Genomic DNA, 24,728 nt, shown 5'->3' on the forward strand with positions numbered 1-24,728 from the left:
GCCGTACTTGTTGGAGCCCACAATCGATAGGGAGAAACTGTTCCCATTGATGGAAGGGTCAAGAACCAGAGGACATAGATTTAAGGTGATTGGCAAAAGAACCAAAGGTGACATGAGGAAAAACCTTTTTACGCAGCGAGTGGTTAGGATCTGGAATGTACTGCCCGAGGGGGTAGCGGAGGCAGGTTTAATCATGGCTTTCAAAAGTGAACTGGGTAAGTACTTGAAAGGAAAAAAATTGCAGGGCTACGGGGATAGAACGGGAGAGTGGGACTAGCTAGATTGCTTTTGCATAAAGCTGGTACAGACTCAATGGACCAAATGGCTTCTTTCCGTGCTGTAACCTTTCTATGATTCTATGACTCTTGGTGATTCACTGGCTATGACTGGATAGATAAGAATGGAACCAGGCGAGGACAGTCCCACCCAGCTGGACAACAGAAGAGAGGTGTTGGAGGAGGATGGTGTGGTCAACCATGTCAAAGGCTGCAGACAGGTCAAGAAGGATGAGGAGGGATAGTTTGGGAGCATTGTTCCAGCGGAGATTTGTGGCCTTCGAGCACTGCTCTCCCCTTTTACTGTACCCGTGTTCGAGGTTCCTGTTGGAGTTTCAACAGACAGAGGCCTGTGATTTCCCCTCCTCTATCAGCCACACTCAAGGTCCACAAAAAACTGGACCTGGATTGACTACTTCATAATATTTTGAGCCTCTTTGTGGCAGGATACTCCCGCCAATGGTTCACTCAAATACCAGTACAGTAGCAGCCATGGAGGCTGCAAGGTCAGTTCTGCGCTGTGGACTCACGACTAAGAGTATTCAGACTTGGGCTGCCCAAGTTAGTTTTCCATAAACAGCTTGGTTTAAATTTGAAATTAGATAATTACGTGATGATTTAGCAGAGATTAGAGTCGATGCTGTATGAACTCGCCTGGTAATCAACCGAGACGAGCTCCCTATGTTGACAATACCCAATCATCAATCACATTTGGCAGCAAGATTCTGATTTACTGAAAATTGTGTGAGCCAATGGAATTGTATCTTTGCCATTTTAGGGCCCGTGATTAGAAAAGCACAATAAAATAAGCATGAAATTACTCTTGGGCTGGAATTGCGAGGCGTCTTCTTAGCACAAAAACTAACATAGTTCAACAGAATTCCCCAAGCATTAAATAGCCAAACGCAAAGCACCTGAAAGCCTGTGGTGACTCTTCCAAATCAAGCCAGGCAATTGCATGCAACTGCTCTTACAATAAACTTCTGGATGCAGATGAGTTCACCAAACATTGGACAGAATCAGACCTGACAGAACTCCTGGCTGCTCATGGTATTAACTTGGAATAGTTACCAGACTGTTCTGCATCGGACGCCCCTCGGGGATTCTGCCAGTGGCCCACGGTGGCTCCGCCCGAACCCCCCCACAACACGCAGGCGATGTGGTTGTGCCAGCTTTCCATGCCTTTCTGGGAGTTTCTAACTTGCCCCATAAAGAGTAGAATCTCCACCCACCCCTCACACGACAAATACTGTCGGAAGTAGAGCAAGGGGTGGAGACTCCATATTCTCACACACACACACACACACACACACACACCCACACATACACACCCACCTGCAGACACACCCTCACACACACACACCCATATACACACACACACCCACACACACCCATATACACACACACACACACACACACACACACCCACACATACACACCCACCTGCAGACACACCCTCACACACACACACCCACACATACACCCCCATAAACATACGTGCACACACACCCACATACATACCTGCACACCCACACACCCCCCAACTCACACTCGCACCCACACACCCCCCATAATCCCCCAACTCACACCCACACCCACACACCCCCCATACCCCCCCATACACCCAGCCCCGCACCCCCCCCATACACCCAGCCCCGCACACCCACACCCACACACCCAGCCCCGCACACTCGCACCCCCCATACACCCAGCCCCGCACACACACAGCCACCCACCCACATAAACATACCCACATCAACACACACCCCTCTCTCGTACCCACACACACCTGCACACGCCCCCAAGCACACACCCACCCACATACAAACCCACACACACCCGTACTCATCCACATACACCCGTTCCATATGTGGATGCCCTTTATGTCGTATGAGGAGAGATTGGGTCGACTTGGCCTGTACTCGCTTGAGTTTAGATAATGAGAGGGGATCTCATTGAAACGTATAAAATTCTGACAGGGCGAGACAGACTGGATGCAGGGAGGATGTTTCTCCTGGCTGGGGAGGGTCCAGAACGAGGGGTCACAGTCTCAGGATACGGGGTAGGACATTTAGGACTGAGATGAGGAGAAATTTCTTCACTCAGAGGGTGGTGAATCTGTGGAATTGGCTGTGGAGGCTCAGTCACTGAATATATTTAAGAAGGAGCTGGATAGATTTCTAGACACAAAAGGCATCAAGGGGTATGGGGAGAGAGCGGGAATATGGTATTGAGATAGAGGATCAGCCATGATCATATTGAATGGCGGAGCAAGCTCGAAGGGCCGAATGGCCTACTCCTGCTCCTATTATCTATGTTTCTTTGTTTCTATGTACCCCCACACACGTACCCAGACGCTGCCACACACCCACCCTCCCACACACACGCATATATACATGCATGCTTATACACACACATACACACTAACACATATATACATGCAGGCATACACACAAACATACACACTGACACATGCACATATACGCACACACATATACACACTGACACACGCATACCTACATGCAAGCGTATACACAAACATACACTGACACGTGCACATATACACACACTAACACACATATATATACACATATAGTGACATATATACATGCATATACACTCAAACATACAGTCATGTATATATACACGCACGCATATACACTCACATTAACACACATATACACATGCGTACACACACAAATATACATACACATATATACACGTGCATATGCACTCACGCAGATACACGCACACAAAACTCCAGAAATTCCACCCTTTACAGCTTCCATAGTCGCATGTGGAACTAATGCCAGCTGAGAGCTGAGATCTGGGGGAGCGGGGAGCTGGTGGGAGTCCAGCTGAGGCTTGTCAAAAGGCTCCAAGCCTTAGGTAAAGGTAATTGTCCCAGAGAGAATCGATTACCTTCCCCAAGAGGCCCTCTTGCACCCTTGCGAGAAGAACGGAAGAGGACACTTTTCTTCGGGGCCTGGCTTGGCCTTTTCTCGGCTATCATGGCGGCATGGCATCACTCCGACACTCCTCTGGCGATTCAGGGCAGGGCCTAGTCATGCGCGGTTAGCCTGCCTGGCCATATGGATGACCCTGTCGCCAGGAGCTAGGGTGGGTGGGGTGGACATCTTGCATTTTGGGCCAATTGTCTCAAAGCTAACATAACATGCAAAAGTAAACGATCTGATGGCTGGCCTGACTGGTGTCCCATCAGGGAAGCTTTCGATCACCAGAAGTGAACTGCTATAGAATTCACTGAATGACTCCCAGTTAACATGCTAACACTCCTTATGAAATCACTGGTTAGGATTCAACTGGAAGATTGTGTCCAATTCTGGGCACCACACTTTAGGAAGGACGTGTCCTCAGACAAAACGCTCAGCAGAACATCAGACCTCACAGGTGGGCTTGGAACAATACGGCTGTGGGTGATTCACAGGAGTTGCACGGTTCAGAAGGCGGACAATCAAGTATGGCCAGGAATTCAGCCAATGATGATGGAGGAGTTAAGGTTACTTATAGCAGGGCCATCACAGTAATGTTAGATCAGTTACATTAGCTTACAGTAACATTAGGTTACAGTAATGTTAGATCACAGTAACATTAGGTTATAGTTTTATTAGATTACTGTAATGTCACACATAATGGTCACGGTGCCACCTACGGGCACAACAACAATGGAATTCTGCAGCAACTCATTATTTTTAATATACTAGTCGATCTCCCATGGCGTTGCACATGGCTGGACAGGACCAATTTATATTTCTCAGGTCAAGTAGGGTTAGACGATGGGGCTACTGGAACCCATTTGGGGGAGCAGAGGGGTAAGAGGAGAAGGTAAATAAGAGGGGAAGAGTGAGAGAGGGAGGCGGGGAAGGGGAGAAGGAAAGGAGTGGAGGGGATGAGGGGAAGGGAAGCAGGCAAGGGAGGGGGAGAGATTAGAAGGGAATGTTGAGGAAAGGTATGTCCAGATCAGCAGGGATTGAAGGATGGATCAGTCAGCAATTGGAGGAGAAATACAGCCCGCAAGCGGGGGGAGTTTGCTGCGGATGGGAAATGTAATCAGGGGAGGGGGTTACAGTGAAAGGGGAAATAAACCAAGGAAGGAGTAGTCTATGAGGGGGAATTGCATCTGAAGGGGAGGTTGGGAGGAGGGATAAGGCATTACAGACCCAGAGAATGTTGTTCAGGACTTACTTCAGGCCATTCCAGTGCTGTGGGAAGGGGAGAGCCAGACTGCAGGAATTTAAACAGATACTCGTAAATGAGATGGACACAGACCTGGGAGGTGATAACACATTCAACAGTGATATGTTATAGGAGAGTGTAAACACAACGACAGCAGACAGCGCAAGTTTCTTAAAGGGACAGTATCCCTAGTTTCCTCTCTTCCGTCGAGTGTGGTATCTTTACATATGAACTTCCAACCTCTTTCAAAGAGTGAGAGAACTTTGTTGAAAAATGCAAAGAGCGCACAGATAAATTTCAACTAGCAGAAGATTGGATTCAGTTTAAAACCATCAACCGACTCCCGCCTAGCAGTAGGACAACGCTCACTGGTCAAAGCAAACAGCACAGAGGCCCGTTCACCCCTCAGCCCTGTGCTCGCTGACCTACATCGGCAACACCTCAATTTTAAAATTCTCATCCTTGTGCTGAAATCCCTCCAAGGTCTCGCCCCTCTCTATCTCTGTAACCTCCTCCAGCCCTACAACCCTCCGAGATCTCTGCGATCCTTCAATTCCGGCCTCTTGCGCATCCCCGATTTTCATTGCTTCACCATTGGCGGCCGGGTCTTCAGCTGCCTAGGCTCTAAGATCTGGAATTCCCTCCCTAAACCTCTCCGCCTCGCTACCTCTCTCTCCTCCTTTGACGCTCCTCAAAACCTACCTCTTTGACCAAGCTTTTGGTCACCTGTCCTAATTTCTCCTTCTGTAGATCAGTGTCAAATTTTGTTTGATAATCGCTCCTGTGAAGCAACTTGGGACGTTTTTACTACGTTAAAGGCGCTACATAAATGCATGTTGTTGTTGTTTCCAATGACTTTACCGGCTAAGTGGGTAATTGAGCTATGCAGAACCCTGAAGATCCCAATTACAATCCCTGACCGGTACCTAGTTAACCTATCTCAGCCAGGGCTAAAATTGGCCTTAGCTTAGGAAAGGGAGAGCGGCCAAGGGTCTATCTCCTGAGTCCTGCTGGAAAGTGCGCGTGCACACATCGCGTGAGGACCTGGCTCAGTTGTGATGCCTGCTGCAGTCCAATAGCCTTTCAATACTCACTCTCCAGGCTCACACATGAAGAACGGAGACTCGTGTGAGGCTGTGGAACTGTACCCCAGCAAGAGCCAGCGTCTTCGAGGAGGTGGGGAGAGCGGGGTCCCGTCGAACTGTACCCCAGCAAGAGTCAGCGAGGGGGCGAGGAGAGCAAGGTCCACGAAACTGTACCCCCATAACAGTCAATTCCATGGCTGGAAACTAAAAACCCAAAAGAAACCAAGAGGGCCATTTCGATACAAAAAGAACGACAAACAACTAAGAGCTAAACAATTGTAGTTTAATTGTGTCTCATTACATCAGAGCTTAGTGATTACTGAAATCCTGGTATTTTTTTTTAAGAAACAGTGTGTCAAAGGTAGTTAATGTTAACTCCTGTACATAAGTAGGCATGCGGAGGGCTGCTCAGCCGATTATTTCACGGAGTTTGGGAAACGTTGCTTAAGAGAGTCGCTTATGACTTAGGGAAGACCGTGACGACATCGTAGCCTTCGGGGGGTGTCGCTCGCTCCCTGGCGTGTGTTTCACAGTAGATCCCATCCCCCACAAAGAAATGTCCTTTTTGCTTCAGGTTCGTTCCGCAGTCGGTGCACACGTAGCATTCAGGGTGACGGAACTGGTCACGCACTTTTACAATCACTCCCCTGCAACATTTCAAAAAGAATCTACAATAAGGCAGCCTTTATTATTGGAATAAAAACATAATTCAGGACAGTCAGCAAAAATCAAGCTCCTTTCCCAGTCATTTCATGTAGATTACATTTGGTCAAACTTTTGTCTCCCCTCCTTCAGGCCAAAGGAGATAAGCTTCCTCCTCTCCTGAAGGGTTTAAAATGGCCTCCTCTCCTGAAGGGTTTAAAATGTTTCCCTGACTCCCCCCTCCCCTGGCGGTGACCCATGCTACAGTCACACCGAGTCACTGGGCAGTGATCAGGAGCAGGACCCTGATATAGACACCAAGGCCTATAGTAGCAACCCCTCCTGCTGCAGTAGAGGATCAGTGGGCACCAGGTGTCCTCCAGTCCCTTGTCCAAGTGCTCGTTCTTCGTGCACAAGTCTAGAAAGTGAATGTAGGCAGGATATACAACCACGGCAGGCATCACATCAGATCCCAGTCCTGTCCTCCCCCGATATCCCCGCACATGTGCAGTTCCCAGCAGGAGCAGGAGCCTGGGAGCCTTTTCCTTTCCCAGGCCTGGCTTAGTTCAGCACAGACTGGGAACTAAACCCTGGCCATATAAAGAGCCACTGGGGAGAGCGCTGCTTTTAAAGCTGAACAGCCTCAGACATTACGTGGCCCGGACTGACCCAATCTAGCTGCACAACACAAAGGACCAACCACATTTATTTCAGTTCGACAGCAAAACTTGGATAAAACCAAACATTAGCCCAGCTGTTGTGTTGATGGCTGTCAAACTTACTTTGCCTTTGATGGGACTGAATTAATTACTGGGTATTTCTTGCTTTATTTTTCTCCCTTCTCTTCCCCCCCCAACTAATTATTATAATGGGTCGGCCATTTAGGACCAAGATGAGGGAAAATTTCTTCACTCAGAGGGTTGTGAATCTTTGGAATTCTCTACCAGAGGGCTGTGGATGCTCAGTCATTAAGGATGTTCAAGACTGAGATCGGTGGATTTTTGGACTCTAAGGGAATCAAGGGATATGGGGATAGGGCAGGAAAGTGGAGTTGAGGTCGAAGATCAGCCATGATCTGATTGAATGGTGGAGCATCCTCGAGGGGCAGTGTGGCCTACTCCTGCTCCTATTTCTTAAGTACTTATGTTCTTAAATATAAAGAGTCAGCCATGACTCAGAGGTAGCACTCGTGGACGAGTCAGAAGGTCGTGGATTCAAGTCCCACTCCAGAGACTTGAGCACAAAATCTTGGCTAACACTCTCAGTGCAGTACTGAGGGAGTGCCGCACTGTCGGAGGTTCCGTCTTTCGGATGAGACGTTAAACCTCTCAGGTGGACGCAAAAGGTCCCATGGCACTATCCGAGGAAGAGCAGGGGAGTTCTCCCAGTGTCCTGGCCAATATTTATCCCTCAACCAACAGCACTAAAGCATATGATCTGGTCATTTATCACATTGCTGTTTGTGGGACCTTGCTGTACACAAACTGGCTGCATTTCCTACATTACAAGAGTGACTACACTTTATTTGCTGTAAAGCGCTTTGGTCCATCCTGAGGATGTGAAAGGTGATAAATAGAAGCAAGATTTTTCTTTTGATAATGAATACCAGAAGTGAAAAAAAAGTTAAGGCACAACATTCAAAGCTTCCAGATCGTTAGATTTTGAATTCATGGATATTGGGAAGTTTAAATGGCTCCAAACTTGGCTTAAGGTAGTTTGTTCTTTAAAAAAGTGTTTAAAATGTTTCCCTGTCTCTCCCAACCCTCCTGGTGGTGACGCACGCTGGGGTACAATTGCACGGAGTCACTGGGCAGTGATCAGGAGCAGGAGCCCTGCCTTGGGGAATGAGGCCTAATGGAGTGCCACCTACTGCTGAGCCATCTTCATGCAGTACAATTGTACAAATGCTATTTCACACTTACACTATCCCAGAGCCGCACGTTTCACACACGGGCAACTTCTGCACACTGCCGACCGAAGACCCGACCTTGGAGGTGGGGCCTTTCACACTCCGGAATCCAGACGGCTTTTCTGGCTGGTCTGAAAACATCAGGACATGGACAGTGTCACAAACATAGAATTCAATCTCAATTCCATTAACAATATTTTTAACATCCCCTCTCTCCACCACCGGCGCACCGTGGCTGGAGTGTGTACTATCTACAAGACGCACTGCAGCAACTCACCAAGGCTCCTTCGACAGCACCTCCACCACCTAGAAGGACAAGGGCAGCAGGTGCATGGGAATACCATCACCTCCAAGTTCCCCTCCGAGTCACACACCATCCCAACTTGGAAATATATCACCGTTCCTTCATAGTCACTGGGTCAAAATCCTGGAACTCCCTTCCTAACAGCATCGTGGGAGCACCATCACCGCAAGGGCTGCAGCGGTTCAAGTGGAAGGCCCACCACCAACTTCTCAAGGGCAACTAGAAATGGGCAATAAATGCCAGCCTTGCCAACGATGCCCACATCACCAGAATTAATAAAATAAAACAATATTTTTAAGTGCAGTTATTTTATGGTCTGAGTGCCCCAATTGGTCGGGTTCACTCAGCGTCTGTCGGAATTGCAAAAAATCGGGTTGCTCCTAAAAAAAGGAAGCTTCTGCAACCCAGCACTCCTGCCCCAATGGTCTCCAACAGTTGCAACTCCGCCCAATGGTCTCCAACAGACAGTCGTCCCCCTGCTGTCTCCATTTCTCCCAGTCCTGCTCTCTCATATTTCTAGGTGCTGTTAGGTTGGTGATTGGAACTTGTGTCAGTTCAGTTGGTCAAACTCTTGCCCAAGTCAGGAGGCTGTGGGCTCACATCCCATTTCAAGATTTCAGTGCCTGAAATCTTGAAATGGGATGTGAGCCCATTTCAAGATTTGGGCTCACATCCCATTGGGTACTGAGGGAGTGCTGCACTGTCGGAGGTGTTGTCTTTCCGTTGAGACGTTAAACTGAGATGACCTTTAGCCTGTTTGGGTGGAAATGACATGGCATTGTGTGAAGAGGAAGAGGGAGCTCTCCCAGTGTCCAGGCCAACATTCCTCCCTCAATCAGAAATATATTAACTGCTCATTCATCTCATTTGCTGTTTGTGGGATCTTGCTGTGCGCAAATTGGCTGCCGCATCTGCCTCAAAGCAGTGACTGCACTTCACAAGTTCATTGGTTGTGAAGCACTTTGGGGTCTTCTGAGAACGTGATAAGGCAAGGTCTGTCCAACCCTTCCCAACTCCACTCTCTTAACAGGCCAGGGAAAGGCAAGGTACTACACTGCAATAAAGTTTCGAAAGACTGGGGTCTGACACTGTGCACCAACTTGTCTGACAAACCAATAATCGGACAGACCAAAGAAAAATATGCACGTGTCTCCATGTCTGGTTTAGATGAGGTTTGTTTGGTTTGACTAATTAGTCCAGACAAATCTTGCTCAAGCGGAGTGCCCAGCAATCAGTTTTATTTCTAGCACCCACTCCTCCAGGGATTGAGAGATCTTCGGTACGGTGAACGGAAGCTGACTGGGAGTCGGTTTCCAAGTGTGAAATGTGAGGGGCCGGGGGAAGGAACCTTCCTGACGCTGGTGTCCAGCGTGTTTTCCACCGCCAGCACATGCAGGGAAAATGACTCCCACTTGGAATGTGGGTGACACTGGCAAGGCTGGCATTTAGTGACCATCCCTAGTTGCGGTGAGGTGGTGGGCCTCCTCCTTGCGCCATTGCAGATGGTAGTACTCCTACAATGGCATTAAAAAGAAAGCACTTACATTTATACAGTGCCTATTACAACCTCAGGACGTCCCAAAGCATTTCACAGCCAATGAAGTACTTTTGAAGTGTAGTCACTGGTGTAATGTAGGAAACGTGGCAGCCAATTTGTACACAGCAAGATCCCACAAACAGCAATGAGATAAATAACCAGATAATCTGTTTTCAGTGATGTTGGTTGAGGGATACATATTGGCCAGGACACCGGGAAGAACTCCCTTGCTCTTCTTCAAATGGTACCACCTGTGAGGGGACCTTGGTTTAATGTCTCATCTGAAAGGCAGTACCTCCGACAGTGCAGCACTCCCTCACCACTGTACTTTAGTGTCAGCCTCAATGTGGTGATCAAGTCTCTAGAGTTGGATTTGAACCTACAACCATCTACCTGCAGAGGCGAGGGTGCTACCCACTGAGCCATGGCTGAAACCTAAAGGGCTGGTTGGGAATTCCAGGGTATTCACCCAATGACTTGAACTCGGCCAAAATCTGAGCTCTAATTACCACACAGAGCATAGCGAATTTCAGGCACATCCAATCAGCATTAACCTGCCAGCAGATCCTGCCAGCAGATCCTGAAAAATTGAAAGTTCTTGGGGCCAGCTTTTTTTCCCCCAGTTCATTCACTGTGAGAGCTTTAGCTACAATAATGAAGCTATTGGAGAGTCAGGAACAGCTATGTTACTGTAGAGTTAATTCTGTACAACTAAAACAATAAAATAAATACTATAACAGAAGCATTGTTTCTCTTCACCCTGTTTGCCTCTCAGGTACAGCCATAACCATGCAGCAGCTCAGTGTGTGAATGGTCCCTGTGATATGGTGCTGTTTTAGACACACCTCTCCATTCTGTTTGCCCGTCCCACACTCCAGGATGCATTCACCCACCATGCGACAAGGGAACGCTACTGTTCGGGATTGAGCAGTGCTTTCACGGTAATTAACTTGCTCCTTTAACTCCAAAATCCGCAGGGATTTTCAAACTATAGGCTGGAAAGAGTTAGATCCAGTCCAGCGCTGCAATTGTGAAGAGCTGACATGCCACTTCATGTGGGCGTACAGTCGCACTCAACTGACATCAATGACAGGCCGACGAGCCGCCTTGATAGCGTTGCCTCCGTCATATTCCTTTGGTTGCCATGTTGGCCCGTAGTGACTGCACTTCGAAAAGGAATTCAATGGTTGTGAAGCACTTTGGGACATTCTGACACAGCAAGGCGCTAAAGAAAGGCAAGTTCTTCTTAGATCCCAATCTGACCGCAGAATGTCAACTTGATAATCACACGAGAGCAGCTAACTCAGCACAGACTGCGACTTGAACCTGCGATCTCGTGGTCCACATTGGTCACTTAACCATCCACCGAGCTCCTATTCCAGATTCCTTCAAACGTGCCTCCACTTTGTGAAAAATGGTGCAAGCTTGAATGGAATTTTTTTTTAAATCACACCCACTGTGTACAACACAGTATCATACAGTACATTTCACTGGTTGCATATTTTGAGTGACACAGGAACAGGGGTAGGCCATTCAGCCCTTCGAGTCTCCTCCACCATTCAATTAGATCATGGCTGATCTGTAGCCCATTCACCCGCCTTTGCTCCCTATCCTTTAATACCCTTACCCAACAAAAATTGATCAATCTCAGTCTTGAAAGCTCCAACTGACCTCCAGCATCCACAGCCTTTTTGAGGGAGAGTTTTCCAGATTTCCACTACCCTTTGCGTGAAAAAATACTTCCTGATTTCCCACCTGAAAGGTCTAGCGCTAATTTTAAGATTTTGGTTCCCCCACTTGAGGAAATAGTTTCTCCGTATCTACCCTATCGAACCTTACTAACGTTTTAAACACCTCGATCATGTCACCCCTCAACCTTCCAAACTCAAGGAAACACAAATCCGAGTTTATGCAGCAAAGGCATGTGGTTTGACGGCACAGTCCGTCTCATTGCTTGTCCCGTGATCCTACCATTGCCCTCACATTCCAGGATCTCCTGCAGCACACGGAACGAGGCTGACTGTCTGGGCAGCTCCTCCGGCTCCTGGTTATCCTGCAGCATTTTGTAAACTTCGGACTCCGTGTCCACTACAGGTTTGCACGGCTGCTTTGCTGGTTCTAAACTGAATGCAGAATATAACAAAAGATACATTCAGCAGATCAAAACATCCAGTTGAATTTAATGAACATCGAGACTAGGAAAAGTGCAGAATTGTACAAATCTTTCCTCCGTGTCCTGATCACGAAATCACACAAGGTAGAGCAGTACAGCGAAGGGAGATTGTAAACCTGCGCTTAAACTGGGCCAATATTGTTGGCTGCATATAGTGACACCACAAGTCCTGGCCAGAATGGAGATGACTGGGTAATTCCCCTGTCAATCATGCCTGGAAACCGCACTGCTGCAACTGACCGGGATTGATTTTAAGCACATAATTTGTATGTAACTGTCCTCCCCACACTGCATTTTGAAGGAGAAATCACCCTGCTTTTACTGGGAGACGTTGCTGTAGTTTCAGTCGTGAGTTCTGTTTGCTGTAGTTCGTAGAGACTCTTTTTAAATAGACTCTGTAGATTGTTTGCTGAAGTGCGCTGTTTAAATAGACTCTGCTGTAAAATAGACTGTTTTCTACGAGTCCCGCCCCACCTCCAACTCATTGGCCGACACAGTGGTGTCAATAGACACTCTGAAATTTGTTTACTAGTTGATGGAATGTGAAGTGTGTGATCAGCAGCATGGGCGCTCATGTTTGTATCTCCAGCTGGGATTTGTCTGTCTTACAGCTGGTACAGAACTAAATCCATGTCTGATCCAGTTCAGATTTTTCTTTTTAAATTAGAAATCTATCATCCACTAATCTGCTTCCCGGAAGCATTTAAAAGACTTAGTGAAATTCTATAACCAAATCACCATATTACAGTAGAAACCATGACTATTGATTACACTGCTAAAGCTCCACTGAATTGAGAAGTACTTGGCAGCTTGGCTCGGAAGGTGCTTTTACATTTAGTACCTCTATAGTTCATGTCACAGAAGGCCAATCGATGTTTACATTACTGCAACTGGTTCCCTCGTCCAAAGTGATAGGAAAGCTTTTTTTTGGGCAGGGTAGTTATACACCAGCCAACCTATCACCTTCGGGACTTGAGTTCACATCTGGCCCAAAAAGGCAGGGGTGATCGGCACCTGTTTGGTCGTTGGATCTTGAAAGGAGTGTGGGTGGTCTCAAGGCCTACACTGTCAGTGTAAATGAGCTGGACCTGATTGAGGCATCTCATCTGATGCACCACCAATGCACTCCAGCTTTGAATCAACCCCCTGCATTGACTGACATTTCTGTTCTAACCTAAAGTCCAGTTGGCTCATTAATAGCAAAGATTGTAGGAACCCTGTTGGCCACAAGGTTGTGCCGAGAAACTTTTCAAACTCTTGTTTTGGCACTATGAATAGTGTCTCAGAACCTTGCACTTCAGACTGGCATCATAGTCTCAAGCTCAATCAAAGTCCATCAGTTTCAGCAACATGGTCCTCCAAGAGTGATTAAGGTGCAAAGTCAAACGGAGGAAAGCTCAGATCAGCCTCAAGTATATAATTAGTTCCACACGCTCCTAGAACCTGCCCATAATCCCTGACATGGAGCAGGAAGGGAACATCAGGCTCCAGCAACCCAAACTGGAGGAACAATAAATGTAAAAGTACCCAGGAAATCACAGGAAGGCAAGTGTTGGAAATCACAGTGTCACACTGCTGTTCTTCTAAGGCTGTGTTTCAGGAATATTGTTGGGACAGTGTAGAGGGCGTTTTACTCTGTATCTAACCCGTGCTGTAGCTGCCCTGGGAGTGTTTGATGGGACAGTGTAGAGGGAGCTTTACTCTGTATCTAAGCCTCGCTTAGATACAGAGTAAAGAATGAGAGGCGATCTTATTGAAACATATAAGATTGTGAAGGGTCTTGATCGGGTGGATGCAGTAAGGATGTTCCCAAAGATGGGTGAAACTAGAACTAGGGGGCATAATCTTAGAATAAGGGGCTGCTCTTTCAAAACTGAGATGAGGAGAAACTTCTTCACTCAGAGGGTGGTAGGTCTGTGGAATTTGCTGCCCCAGGAAGCTGTGGAAGCTACATCATTAGATAAATTTAAAACAGAAATAGACAGTTTCCTAGAAGTAAAGGGAATTAGGGGTTATGGGGAGCGGGCAGGAAATTGGACATGAAGCTGAGTTCGGATCGGTCAATGCCCTGTGGGTGGCGGAGAGGGCCCAGGGGCTATGTGGCTGGGTCCTGCTCCGACTTCTTGTGTTCTTTAGATTTGTGGTTGGGATCAGATCAGCCATGATCTTATTGAATGGCGGAGCAGGCTCGAGGGGCCGATTGGCCTACTCCTGCTCCAATTTCTTATGTTCTTATGTTCTATACCTGCCCTGGGAGTGTTTGATGAGACAGTGTAGAGGGAGCTTTGCTCTGTATCTAACCCGTGCTGTATCTGCCCTGGAAGTGTTTGATGAGACAGTGTAGAGGGAGCTTTCCTTTGTATCTAACCCGTGCTGTACCTGCCCTGGGAGTGTTTGATGGGACAGTGTAAAAGGAGCTTTACTCTGTGTCTAAGCCTCACTATACATGCCCTGGGAGTGTTTGATGGGACAGTGTGTAGAGGGAGCTTTACTCTGTAGCCAAGCCTTGCTGTACCAGCCTTGGTGCCCAGGATCCCAAGAATGCTTAATGTGAGTCTGCCCCAGTCATCAAACTCAGAATGTACACTGATACGGAGGAGAATGCCTCAAGTTTTTTTTGTGTGTTCACCAAGGTGAGGGATGTTAGTGCTGAGGAATGGAACACTTTACATTCCAGGCATCCAGTATGAGCATACCTGGTCAGGTATGGCACAGTTGAATATAGAATAAAGCTCTCTCTATGCTGTCCCAACAATGTGCCAGCCTTAGAAGAGAGACCTCCACCACATAAGCTGCGTTCAGTATTGTTCTACAGTCCCCACCGCATATAGTGGACGCATTAATGCTAACACAATCTGCCCGCTATATAGGATGGTCATTAAAACCATAATAAGTTGTAGCAATGAAAGAACTCCCGTAGTTGATAGCAGGCCAGCTGACTGAAGCTGCCCAATGCCCTACCTTTGCCTGAAACCAGCGGAGCTTATAAATAGCCGGCGCACTTAATACAGTTTAAGGCGATGCCTTTGTAATTGACTCCTATGGGGATGGCAAATGGTTAGCGTCATTTGCCCGATATAGACAGCTGCCTGTACTAAGAGTGGATGGTGTAAGAGCTGGGGCTGTATATGGTGCTTTACACACTGAGCCCCGAGTGCAAGGCACAAACAAAGACTTTGCAACAATTTTAAGCAGTGTTCTCGAACCATGTGGTTCAGCTTTTTACTGCAGCCCATCACAGAATGCATACAAACCTAAAATGTAGATACATTTTAAAAAGCTTGCACTACAGTTCAAAATTATGAAGGGTTTTGGTAGAGTACAGAGGGAGAAACTGTTTCCACTGGCAGAAGGATCGGTAGTGACTTTCAAAAGGGAATTGGATATAAACTTAAAAAGAAGGAAATTGCAAGGAAAGAGAAGGGGAGCGGGACCAATTGGACAGCTCTTTCAAAGAGCCAGCACAGGCACAATGGGCCGAATGGCCTCCTTCTGTGCTGCATGGTTCTATGATTCTACTGAAAAGTTATGACCAAGGTAAGTAATGGAAGAAAGCACTTGGAGACGGGGACAGCGAGTTAAGACACCAGCCTCTCACTTCTGCATTCAAACCCAGCCCAGAGAATGGGATGAAATCACTGCTGTCTGTAGGAATCCTGCCTGGAGTGAGTTTGGGAGATGTAAATGGGCCTGTCATTCTGCAAAATTGTTTGTCAAACTATATTATTTTTAAAAATCTGGGCGGGGAGAATGCGTGCTTTTTTTCCCACTGATAAGCACAATCGGAGTGGTAAACAAATAAAAGTTTACCAATATGGAGTAGTGATTGAGGCGAATAGCATGGATGTATTTAAGGGGAAGCTAGATACATACACAAGGGAAAAAGAAATGGAAGGATATATGTTGATCGGGTGAGACGAAGGAGGGTGGGGAGGAGGCTCGTGTGGAGCATAAACACCGGCCTGTTTCTATGCTGTAAAATTCAATTAAACACTCTCTCCATGAAAACAGCTTAATTGGCTGTTAATTTTCAATTCCCCTCCTCCCAATTATAACACCCTTCCCCTCACTTTGGTGAGGTGCTGATTCTTTCTGGCTGATGGCAGTATCTCACCCAAATGGCCACTCTTCATACGCGAGCATAAAGAGCGAGCTATTCGACCGTGCAATGCACACACCAGCAATTTCCAGCAGGGGCAGTAATCAACAACAGGAACCCCAGCACATTTGTTTTTTCTCTCTTTCGTAGGCCAAGGGGCACTGAAACCAATCTCAGTGTCCAGCTGAGAACAGCAGACTCGGCCCAGGCCAGGGATCGGGCCTGTCTTAGTCCTACAACCTCAGAGTCACTGAGGTGTCTGACAATGTTTCTAAAACCAGTGAACCTGAAAGAGTTCTCTAATTCACAAGATATTGGATACAATCTTTGCAGGTTTTACAAATCCAATCTGGATCCAACAGGATCCCAGGGAACGGTATAGGACTCTGCAATGGACGAATCATTTCATTATCACTGCTGGTCAGTTCAACTTAAATATTTACAGAATTAAAGTTTTTTTTAAATCGATTCCTGTTTCGTGCTTTTCAAGGTGAGGGGTGTCAGTGCTGGAGAAAGGAGCCATTTTCCACTTCGGACACGCAGTGTCGGCTTTAAGCACTCCCACGTCAGGTATAACAGTTAGACACAGAGCGAAGCTCCCTCTACACTGCCCCAACAATGTGCCTCAGGAGAGCGTCCCCCTACTGCACCATTTCCGTATTCCCCACCCCAGCTGTGCTGTGACCCGAGTGACGTTGCCAAATTAAGGACGCTTTTGTGCCATGGGCCCATTAGGAAGCTCAGCCATATGGACCAGGGGCTTGATTCCTGGGCTGCCCTGAGTTAGATAACCTCAGCTGGGTATAGATGACCTGGACTAAGGGGGGACAAATGAGCCAGGTTTCTGTTGCTGATTGCAGTCCAATGATACCAGCTGGAAAAGGTTGGTGCATATGGAAAGGGTCAATCTGTTGTGATGCCCCCATGTCCAAATGGACAACTACTTGACATTGACTCAATCGTACACAGTACAATGGTCATTTGGGCCTGGCACCAGAGCCAATGGGGCTCATCCCAGTACAAGCTACTGCAGTAGAAGATTGGGGGAAATCAACGGGAAGACTTGCTCACAAAGGAAAGATAACGAAAGGGAGGAGGTAAACCATGCGATCACCTGCTTTCACCACCAGTTACTATGTACCTGGAGAGATCAAAACACGAGAGAGAGAGAGAGAGAGAGAGAGAGAGAGAGAATACAAATTGAAGAGATCTCCCCGTTTCTACAGGAAGCTTTCTCTGCTCTTTGCTGCATCAGAATTCTGAAGTGCAAAAGAGGATAAATATCTTTGGACTTTATGATTTTGTTCATTTCCTGAACATGTGGTCACAAGCTTCAGAAATCTCTCTCGAAGTCCTGAATGACAAAAGGCTAACAATAAAACCGCAGAACAAATCAAATATATACTCAATGCTAAAGCCTGTGATGTGTCAGGCTGTGGGGGTCCTCGCACTTCGATAATGTTGATTTTCACCCAATACGGACATTAAGCAACTCAGCAAAACTTCCCGGGGTGCATTGCCTTGGGCTCTGGCCGCCCTCCACTGCCTCACCCAAGTGCCCGTGCTTCACGTGTCATCTGGACCGTGAGTAACCACAGCTATTCCACCATGGACGACATCACAGCCCAGTCCAATCCCGCGTTCACCCGAGCTCTGGCCATCAGTAGCTTTAGTCAAACGGTTGGCAGATACCACCTGGCAGCGATAAATTTTTCCACTCCATTGATGTCAGTGCTGCTTGACAATCATTGCCGAGGTCAACTAACTCAACACAGAACAGAAAGCAAACTGTGGGCATTCTGCACTGTACGGCCCGGTATTATAGCAGGCACTGCATTTATCCATGAAACAATAGCTGAATGTTTAATAAAATCATCAGCACTTTCATCCAGCTTTTGTTTTTTTTTTATATAGAAACAAAACCAGTAGTACACAGATCATTCTATAATACAACGATAAAATAAATACATCTCCGGAAAGAAGGCAGATAAATCACACGATCGCCCCACGAAGCAGCTCTTGGTGACGCGGTTTCATAACAACAGAGGTGCTGACAGCAAAGTGTGAAGGGGGAATTGTGACACTTGCAGGAAGTGTGCGCTACACACAAGACTTTTAAAACTCAAATCTGCTGCATCCCTCATTGGTAACACTCTGGGGGTAACTTTGAGTAGAGGCAATAGTGTAAAACGAGTGATATCGGCTTGACCACCTGTTAAACACCTCCTCTCATTTTTGTTTCCGTACTTCAATGGTGCTTAACGGGCGGCCGATATCACACACGTTTTACATTATTGTCTTAAGCCAGAATTGACTCCCTCTAAGTTCAAACAGGGACGCTAGGGTGGGTGGTTTCGCACATAAACATTTTGTTTTTAAAACAAGCTGCCTGCCAATACTTCTTCCACTTTTTTTAGAGCACCCAGGCTCTTTAAAAGGCACTTTTACATCGATACGCAGAAGTGCAGGAAGGGCTGCGCGGACTACAAAATCCCACCCGTCTCCACTTTTAATTTATCGACCTGCTGCCGATCCCCACGAGGGATGTCGGAGGGTCAGTGCGAGGGAGGTCGGTGATTTCTGGTACTTCAATGGCTGCCCTCGGGAGGCAGGAAGGGTCAGGGTTCAGACACAGTCAGAGGGTGGTGAGAATGTGGAACTCGCTACCACATGGAGTGGTTGAGGCGAATAGCACAGAGGCATTTCAGGGATAAACACATGAGGGAGAAAGGAATAGAAGGTTATGCTGATAGGGTTAGATGAAGAGGGGCGGGAGGAGGCTGGTGTGGAGCATAAACACTAGCATGGACCAGTTGGGCCGAATGGCCTGTTTCTTGTGCTGTACATTCTATGTTTATGGGGGGTTCTTTATAAGACGCTATCCATGTAAAAGTGCCGTTCGATCCTGCCTCTCCACCCGTGACATGCAAGCCCAAAAACCAAAAATAATAAGCGTGCAAGAGCTCAGGCCACAGTGCCGTGCAAGTGTGTAGCAAGAGAAACACCACACAGACACAGAGCACGGAACGGAGGGCTGGTTACCTGATAGCGGCAGGGCTAATCGTTGAGATCTGCCCCTGCAAAGTGTCCATAATGTTTTGTTGAGAATAAAGTTGCAGGGGGGAGTTAAACTGAGCGTGAAGCACTCGCAGCCCCGGGACATCGACCTCCACGTGACCTGCTGGGCAGTACTGGGCCGCCTGCTTCAACTCCTCGGGGCCAATCCTGACGGGGCTGGGGATGGAGGAGGTGCTGTGCCTCCTGTATAAAGCTGATGGAGAGCAAGAGGAAGTAGGAGCATAGACTGTAGCAACGGGAGCTTTAAAGATCCCAGTGGGAGAGAGTGGGCTAGAGCGGCATTTTATTTTTAAGAATTGATGGAATAAGAAGAAAAAAAGCAAGTAATGGCATGATGATGAGAAAAAGAGAGATTTGCTGTCAGAGATTTTAGTAAGTATTAATTTGTCAGTTAAATTCACTCATCTCAGAAAACAACGTCAATGTTATAGTGTTGTCACCAGGATCGTTGTTTTATGGAAAGAAAATCTCCCTCATTATTCATCACATTTTTGTGCAGTACGCTTCTTAGAGATAATTTTCCAACCCCAGGATCTGTCGCTGATTAACAGTGTGTAGTGAAAGGCCATCGCTCAGGGGACCTGCCAGAAGCAGGAACTCGCGTTAATGGTCCGTTTATGCTGTTCTTAAATTATCCCCTTAAATTGCTCCCATCATCAGTAAGAAACTTGTACCCACCAGTACTGTACCCCAGTGTTATATATACAGACCTGTCCCCACCAGTACAGTACCCCAGTGTTATAGTGACAGACCTGTCCCCACCAGTACTATACCCCAGTGTTATATATACAGACCTGTCCCCACCAGTACAGTACCCCAGTGTTATAGTGACAGACCTGTCCCCACCAGTACTGTACCCCAGTGTTATATATACAGACCTGTCCCCACCAGTACTGTACCCCTGTGTTATAGTGACAGACCTGTCCCTACCAGTACTATACCCCAGTGTTATAGTGACAGACCTGTCCCCACCAGTACAGTACCCCAGTGTTATAGTGACAGACCTGTCCCCACCAGTACTGTACCCCAGTGTTATATATACAGACCTGTCCCCACCAGTACAGTACCCCAGTGTTATATATACAGACCTGTCCCCTCCAGTACTGTACCCCAGTGTTATATATACAGACCTGTCCCCACCAGTACTGTACCCCAGTGTTATATATACAGACCTGTCCCCTCCAGTACCCCAGTGTTATACAGAGACAGACCTGTCCCCACCAGTACTGTACCCCAGTGTTATAGTGATAGGCCTGTACCCACCAGTACTGTACCCCAGTGTTATAGTGATAGGCCTGTACCCACCAGTGCTGTACCCCAGTACTATAGTGACAAACCTGTACGCACTAGTACTGTACCCGTGATATACAATATCAGACCAGTACTGTACCCCAGTGATTTACTGTTCAAAACAACGTCTCCAGACACAACCCAGGTTTGAATGGACAAAGTCTACAACTGTATCAGTGAGTGTTGTTCAGAGTGCAAATGGACACACTAACTTCACACACTCACCGTTACACTTTACTGAAACCCTAGTGACAACACTGCATGTTAAGGAATTAACTGTAAGATAACGCAGCCTGAATCATGCAAAGATAGTTAAAGAAACTCTTTGCCTGTTCAATAATGACACTGTATGATAGAAACCAGTAATGTTAAACTAACCATGCATGCTCATTTAATAATAAATTTACATTCTTTAAAAATTCATGATACAGTGAGATTGAAAAGATTTCTATAGACTGAAGTATTTTAGAAAAGGTGGATCTGAAGGTTGTGTGAGGAAATTAAAGTTTACAAGTCTGTGCTGCCTGGACGGAGTGTCACCTGATGGCAGTCCATGTCAGAAATTCGGACATGCCCTGGGTATCGTGGCCCCAGATTCCCATGTGCTCCACCGGTAAATGAGGCTCCAAACTGGCAGTGCAGACTTCAAACTTGCCCGGAAAGTGTGATTCATCTTAAGGATACGTAAAAGACTCCCGACTGTGACCGTTACATTGTATTTACTGAGCCAACGTAAAGCAATATTTCAGGCACCTGCTCGCACTGGGTGATCGTCTAATGGGTGGATTTACTAGACTGAATGCACGCTGAAAATGAGCTGGTCTCTGAAAAAGGGAACAGCAAATACAGACAGCGGGGTTATTGTTGGTTCACCCTTCATGAAGTCGACACACCAATTAAAGTCAAGCAAAATCCAGCTTGGGCCACAAGACGAGGCTCTGTAGACAACCTGTCTCCACAAAGAACCTGCAAGGAGAAATCTTAAGAGATCAAGAAATAGTTTGTTTGTTATTGAGCAGTGAGCGGATCAGACAATGGCCGAGTTATAGATACATCGAATGTTACAGCAATGGACCAGGCCACTTGGACCAACAGGTCTACTCCATGAGCCAGTCTGAAGGATAAAAGTGTACAGCATCACTTATTATGCCAAAATTAACTTCCAGATCCGCTGGGGAAAGAGAACTTATCACACACCCTTCTTTTCTCACTGTCACCCCCACCCCTCCCACCCCTCCCCTAATGCTTCTGATCAATTTGGACCCAAATCACAGGTTTGAGAGTTATGTTGTACAAACTCAGATTGGCTCTTGAGTTTTTTTTTCCCCCATGGCTCATGTCCCAGTAGGACACCTAAACTAATTAAGCACTTTAGTAACAGTTAAATACATGGCCAGATGGAGCATGTAGCCAAAGGGCGTTTAGCGCGAAGCTGTGAGGTACAAGTGTTTGACGTTTGCGTAGACTCTAACCGCCGACGCCAGCATACGTGGTACTTACGTTTTGCTTGCCTCATGGTTGCTGGAAGCTACTTTCGACTCCAGGGCACTGTTGACTTTCTCCACGTTGGCTGCAGAGTATAGGCCGGCCGGACTGTTGTACTGTGAGGTAATGACTTTGGGAGATGAGCTGGAAGCGGCTGCAGCAGGGAATGGCTTAGCGCTCCGGTTGTGAGCACTTCCTATGTGTTTAGCCTCCTGCGTGCAAGGTCAAAAGGACAAAGATATATGGCTACATGCATGCGTGGGGTGACAGCCAAGTAACATGCAACGCAAAATCTACACCATTAGGGATGTGCAACCACTACCTCCAAATCAATCAACATTTTGATATTTAACTCTTCACAAGAATGAAGGATCATTTCAGCATCTAAATCAAAAAAAACTTTTAACTTATCAGGGATTAATAAGAAAGGGGAGTCGGACTAATTGGACAGCTCTTTTAAAGAGCTAGCACAGGCACGAAGGGCCAAATGGCCGCCTTCTGTGCCGTAAGATTCTATCGAAGTTGTCCCCATTAAGAAGCCCCATAAACCCTCACTAATATAAATATCAGATGCACGTTTGAGCCCTTACGGATGCCTTTCCGTTACCCCTGGTTACGCCACTGAACAATTAGCTTGACACACATTGCGATTGGAGGGCTCTGGCCTTAGCCAGGTCATCAGGAGCGGCGGTCAGGAGATTCTATTCAAAATGGGCAGATCCGTTGAATTTGTTCAAGGCTGAGATCGACAGATTTTTGGGCTGTAGGGGAATCAAGGGATATGGGGATTGGGCAGGAAAGTGGAGTTGAGGTCGAAGATCAGCCATGATCTTATTGAATGGCGGAGCAGGCTCGAGGGGCCGTATGGCCTACTCCTGCTCCTATTTCTTATGTTCTTATCGCAGGGCATCACTCAGCAGCATGAAACATGAACAAGGGACACCGAGAGACACGCCAGCAACAATTGGGACATTATAGTTAAGTTCAGTAGAATAGATTTTTTTGCCCCCTCAAACGTCGGCCCTTCCCTCATTCAACTTTGATGTTGAGAATTATTTGGAGTTCACAGACATTTTTCATTCATGGGATGTGGGCGTCGCAGGCAAGGCCAGCATTTATTGCCCATCCCTAATTGCCCTTGAGAAGGTGGTGGTGAGCCGCCTTCTTGAACTGCTGCAGTCCGTGTGGTGAAGGTTCTCCCACAGTGCTGTTAGGAAGGGAGTTCCAGGATTTTGACCCAGCGATGATGAAGGAACGGCGATATATTTCCAAGTCGGGATGGTGTGTGACTTGGAGGGGAACGTGCAGGTGGTGTTGTTCCCATGTGCCTGCTGCCCTTGAGCTTCTAGGTGGTAGAGGTCGCGGGTCTGGGAGGTGCTGTCGAAGAAGCCTTGGCGAGTTGCTGCAGTGCATCCTGTGGATGGTACACACTGCAGCCACTGTGCGCCGGGTAGTGAAGGGAGTGAATGTTTAGGGTGGTGGATGGGGTGCCAATCAAGCGGGCTGCTTTGTCCTGGATGGTGTTGAGCTTCTCGAGTGTTGTTGGAGCTGCACTCATCCAGGCGAGTGGAGAGTATTCCATCACACTCCTGACTTGTGCCTTGTAGATGGTGGAAAGGCTTTGGGGAGTCAGGAGGTGAGTCACTCGCAGCAGAACACCCAGCCTCTGACCTGCTCTTGTAGCCACAGTATTTATGTGGCTGGTCCAGTTAAGTTTCTGGTCAATGGTGACACCCAGGATGTTGATGGTGGGGGATTCGGTGGTGGTAATGCCGTTGAATGTCATGGAGGGGTGGTTAGTCTCTCTCTTGTTGGAGATGGTCATTGCCTGGCACTTGCCTGGCGCGAATGTTACTTGCCACTTGTCAGCCCAAGCCTGGATGTTGTCTAGATCTTGCTGCACAAGGGCACGGACTGCTTCATTATCTGAGGGGGTGCGAATGGAACTGAACACTGTGCAATCATCAGCGAGCATCCCCATTTCTGACCTTATGATGGAGGGAAGGTCATTGATGAAGCAGCTGAAGATGGTTGGGCCGAGGACACTGCCCTGAGGAACTCCTGCAGCAATGTCCTGGGGCTGAGATCATTGGCCTCCAACAACCACTACCATCTTCCTTTGTGCTAGGTATGACTCCAGCCATTGGAGAGTTTTCCCCCTGATTCCCATTGATTTCAGTTTTACTAGGGCTCCTTGGTGCCACACTCGGTCGAATGCTGCCTTGATGTCAAGGGCAGTCACTCTCACCTCACCTCGAATTCAACTCTTTTGTCCATGTTTGGACCAAGGCTGTAATGAGGTCTGGAGCCGAGTGGTCCTGGCGGAACCCAAACTGAGCATCGGTGAGCAGGTTATTGGTGAGTAAGTGCCGCTTGATAGCACTGTCGACGACACCTTCCATCACTTTGCTGATGATTGAGAGTAGACTGATGGGGCGATAATTGGCCGGATTGGATTTGTCCTGCTTTTTGTGGAGAGGACATACCTGGACATTTATCCCCATTGTCGGGTAGATGCCAGTGTTGTAGCTGTACTGGAACAGTTTGGCTCGAGGCGCGGCTAGTTCTGGAGCACAAGTCTTCAGCACTACAGCTGGGATGTTGTCGGGGCCTATAGTCTTTGCTGTGCCCAATGCACTCAGCCATTTTTTGAT

The 24,728-nt window shown here is 47.4% G+C and overlaps 1 protein-coding gene across 3 annotated transcripts in view; it reads right to left on the reverse strand.

Annotated features, from left to right (window-relative positions):
• Positions 1 to 5,819: 5,819 nt before the first annotated feature.
• Positions 5,820 to 24,728, reverse strand: part of pdlim1 (PDZ and LIM domain 1 (elfin)) — a 93,210-nt gene continuing 74,301 nt past the window's right edge. Inside the window, exons 4-8 of one of the 3 annotated variants that reach the window (XM_067972722.1) lie at positions 21,343 to 21,413; positions 19,264 to 19,569; positions 11,921 to 12,072; positions 8,122 to 8,239; positions 5,820 to 6,204 (exon numbers count right to left, since the gene is read on the reverse strand). In XM_067972722.1, coding sequence (XP_067828823.1) covers positions 6,015 to 6,204; positions 8,122 to 8,239; positions 11,921 to 12,072; positions 19,264 to 19,569; positions 21,343 to 21,413 — 837 coding nt within the window. In that variant the 3' untranslated portion in view covers positions 5,820 to 6,014. Of the gene's footprint in view, positions 6,205 to 8,121; positions 8,240 to 11,920; positions 12,073 to 19,263; positions 19,570 to 21,342; positions 21,414 to 22,089; positions 22,287 to 24,728 lie in introns of all 3 variants that reach the window. The other 2 variants (XM_067972724.1, XM_067972723.1) reach the window with 2 other exon arrangements.

Source organism: Heptranchias perlo, chromosome 36, assembly GCF_035084215.1.
Source record: "Heptranchias perlo isolate sHepPer1 chromosome 36, sHepPer1.hap1, whole genome shotgun sequence".
Classification (NCBI taxonomy): Eukaryota; Metazoa; Chordata; class Chondrichthyes; order Hexanchiformes; family Hexanchidae; genus Heptranchias; species Heptranchias perlo.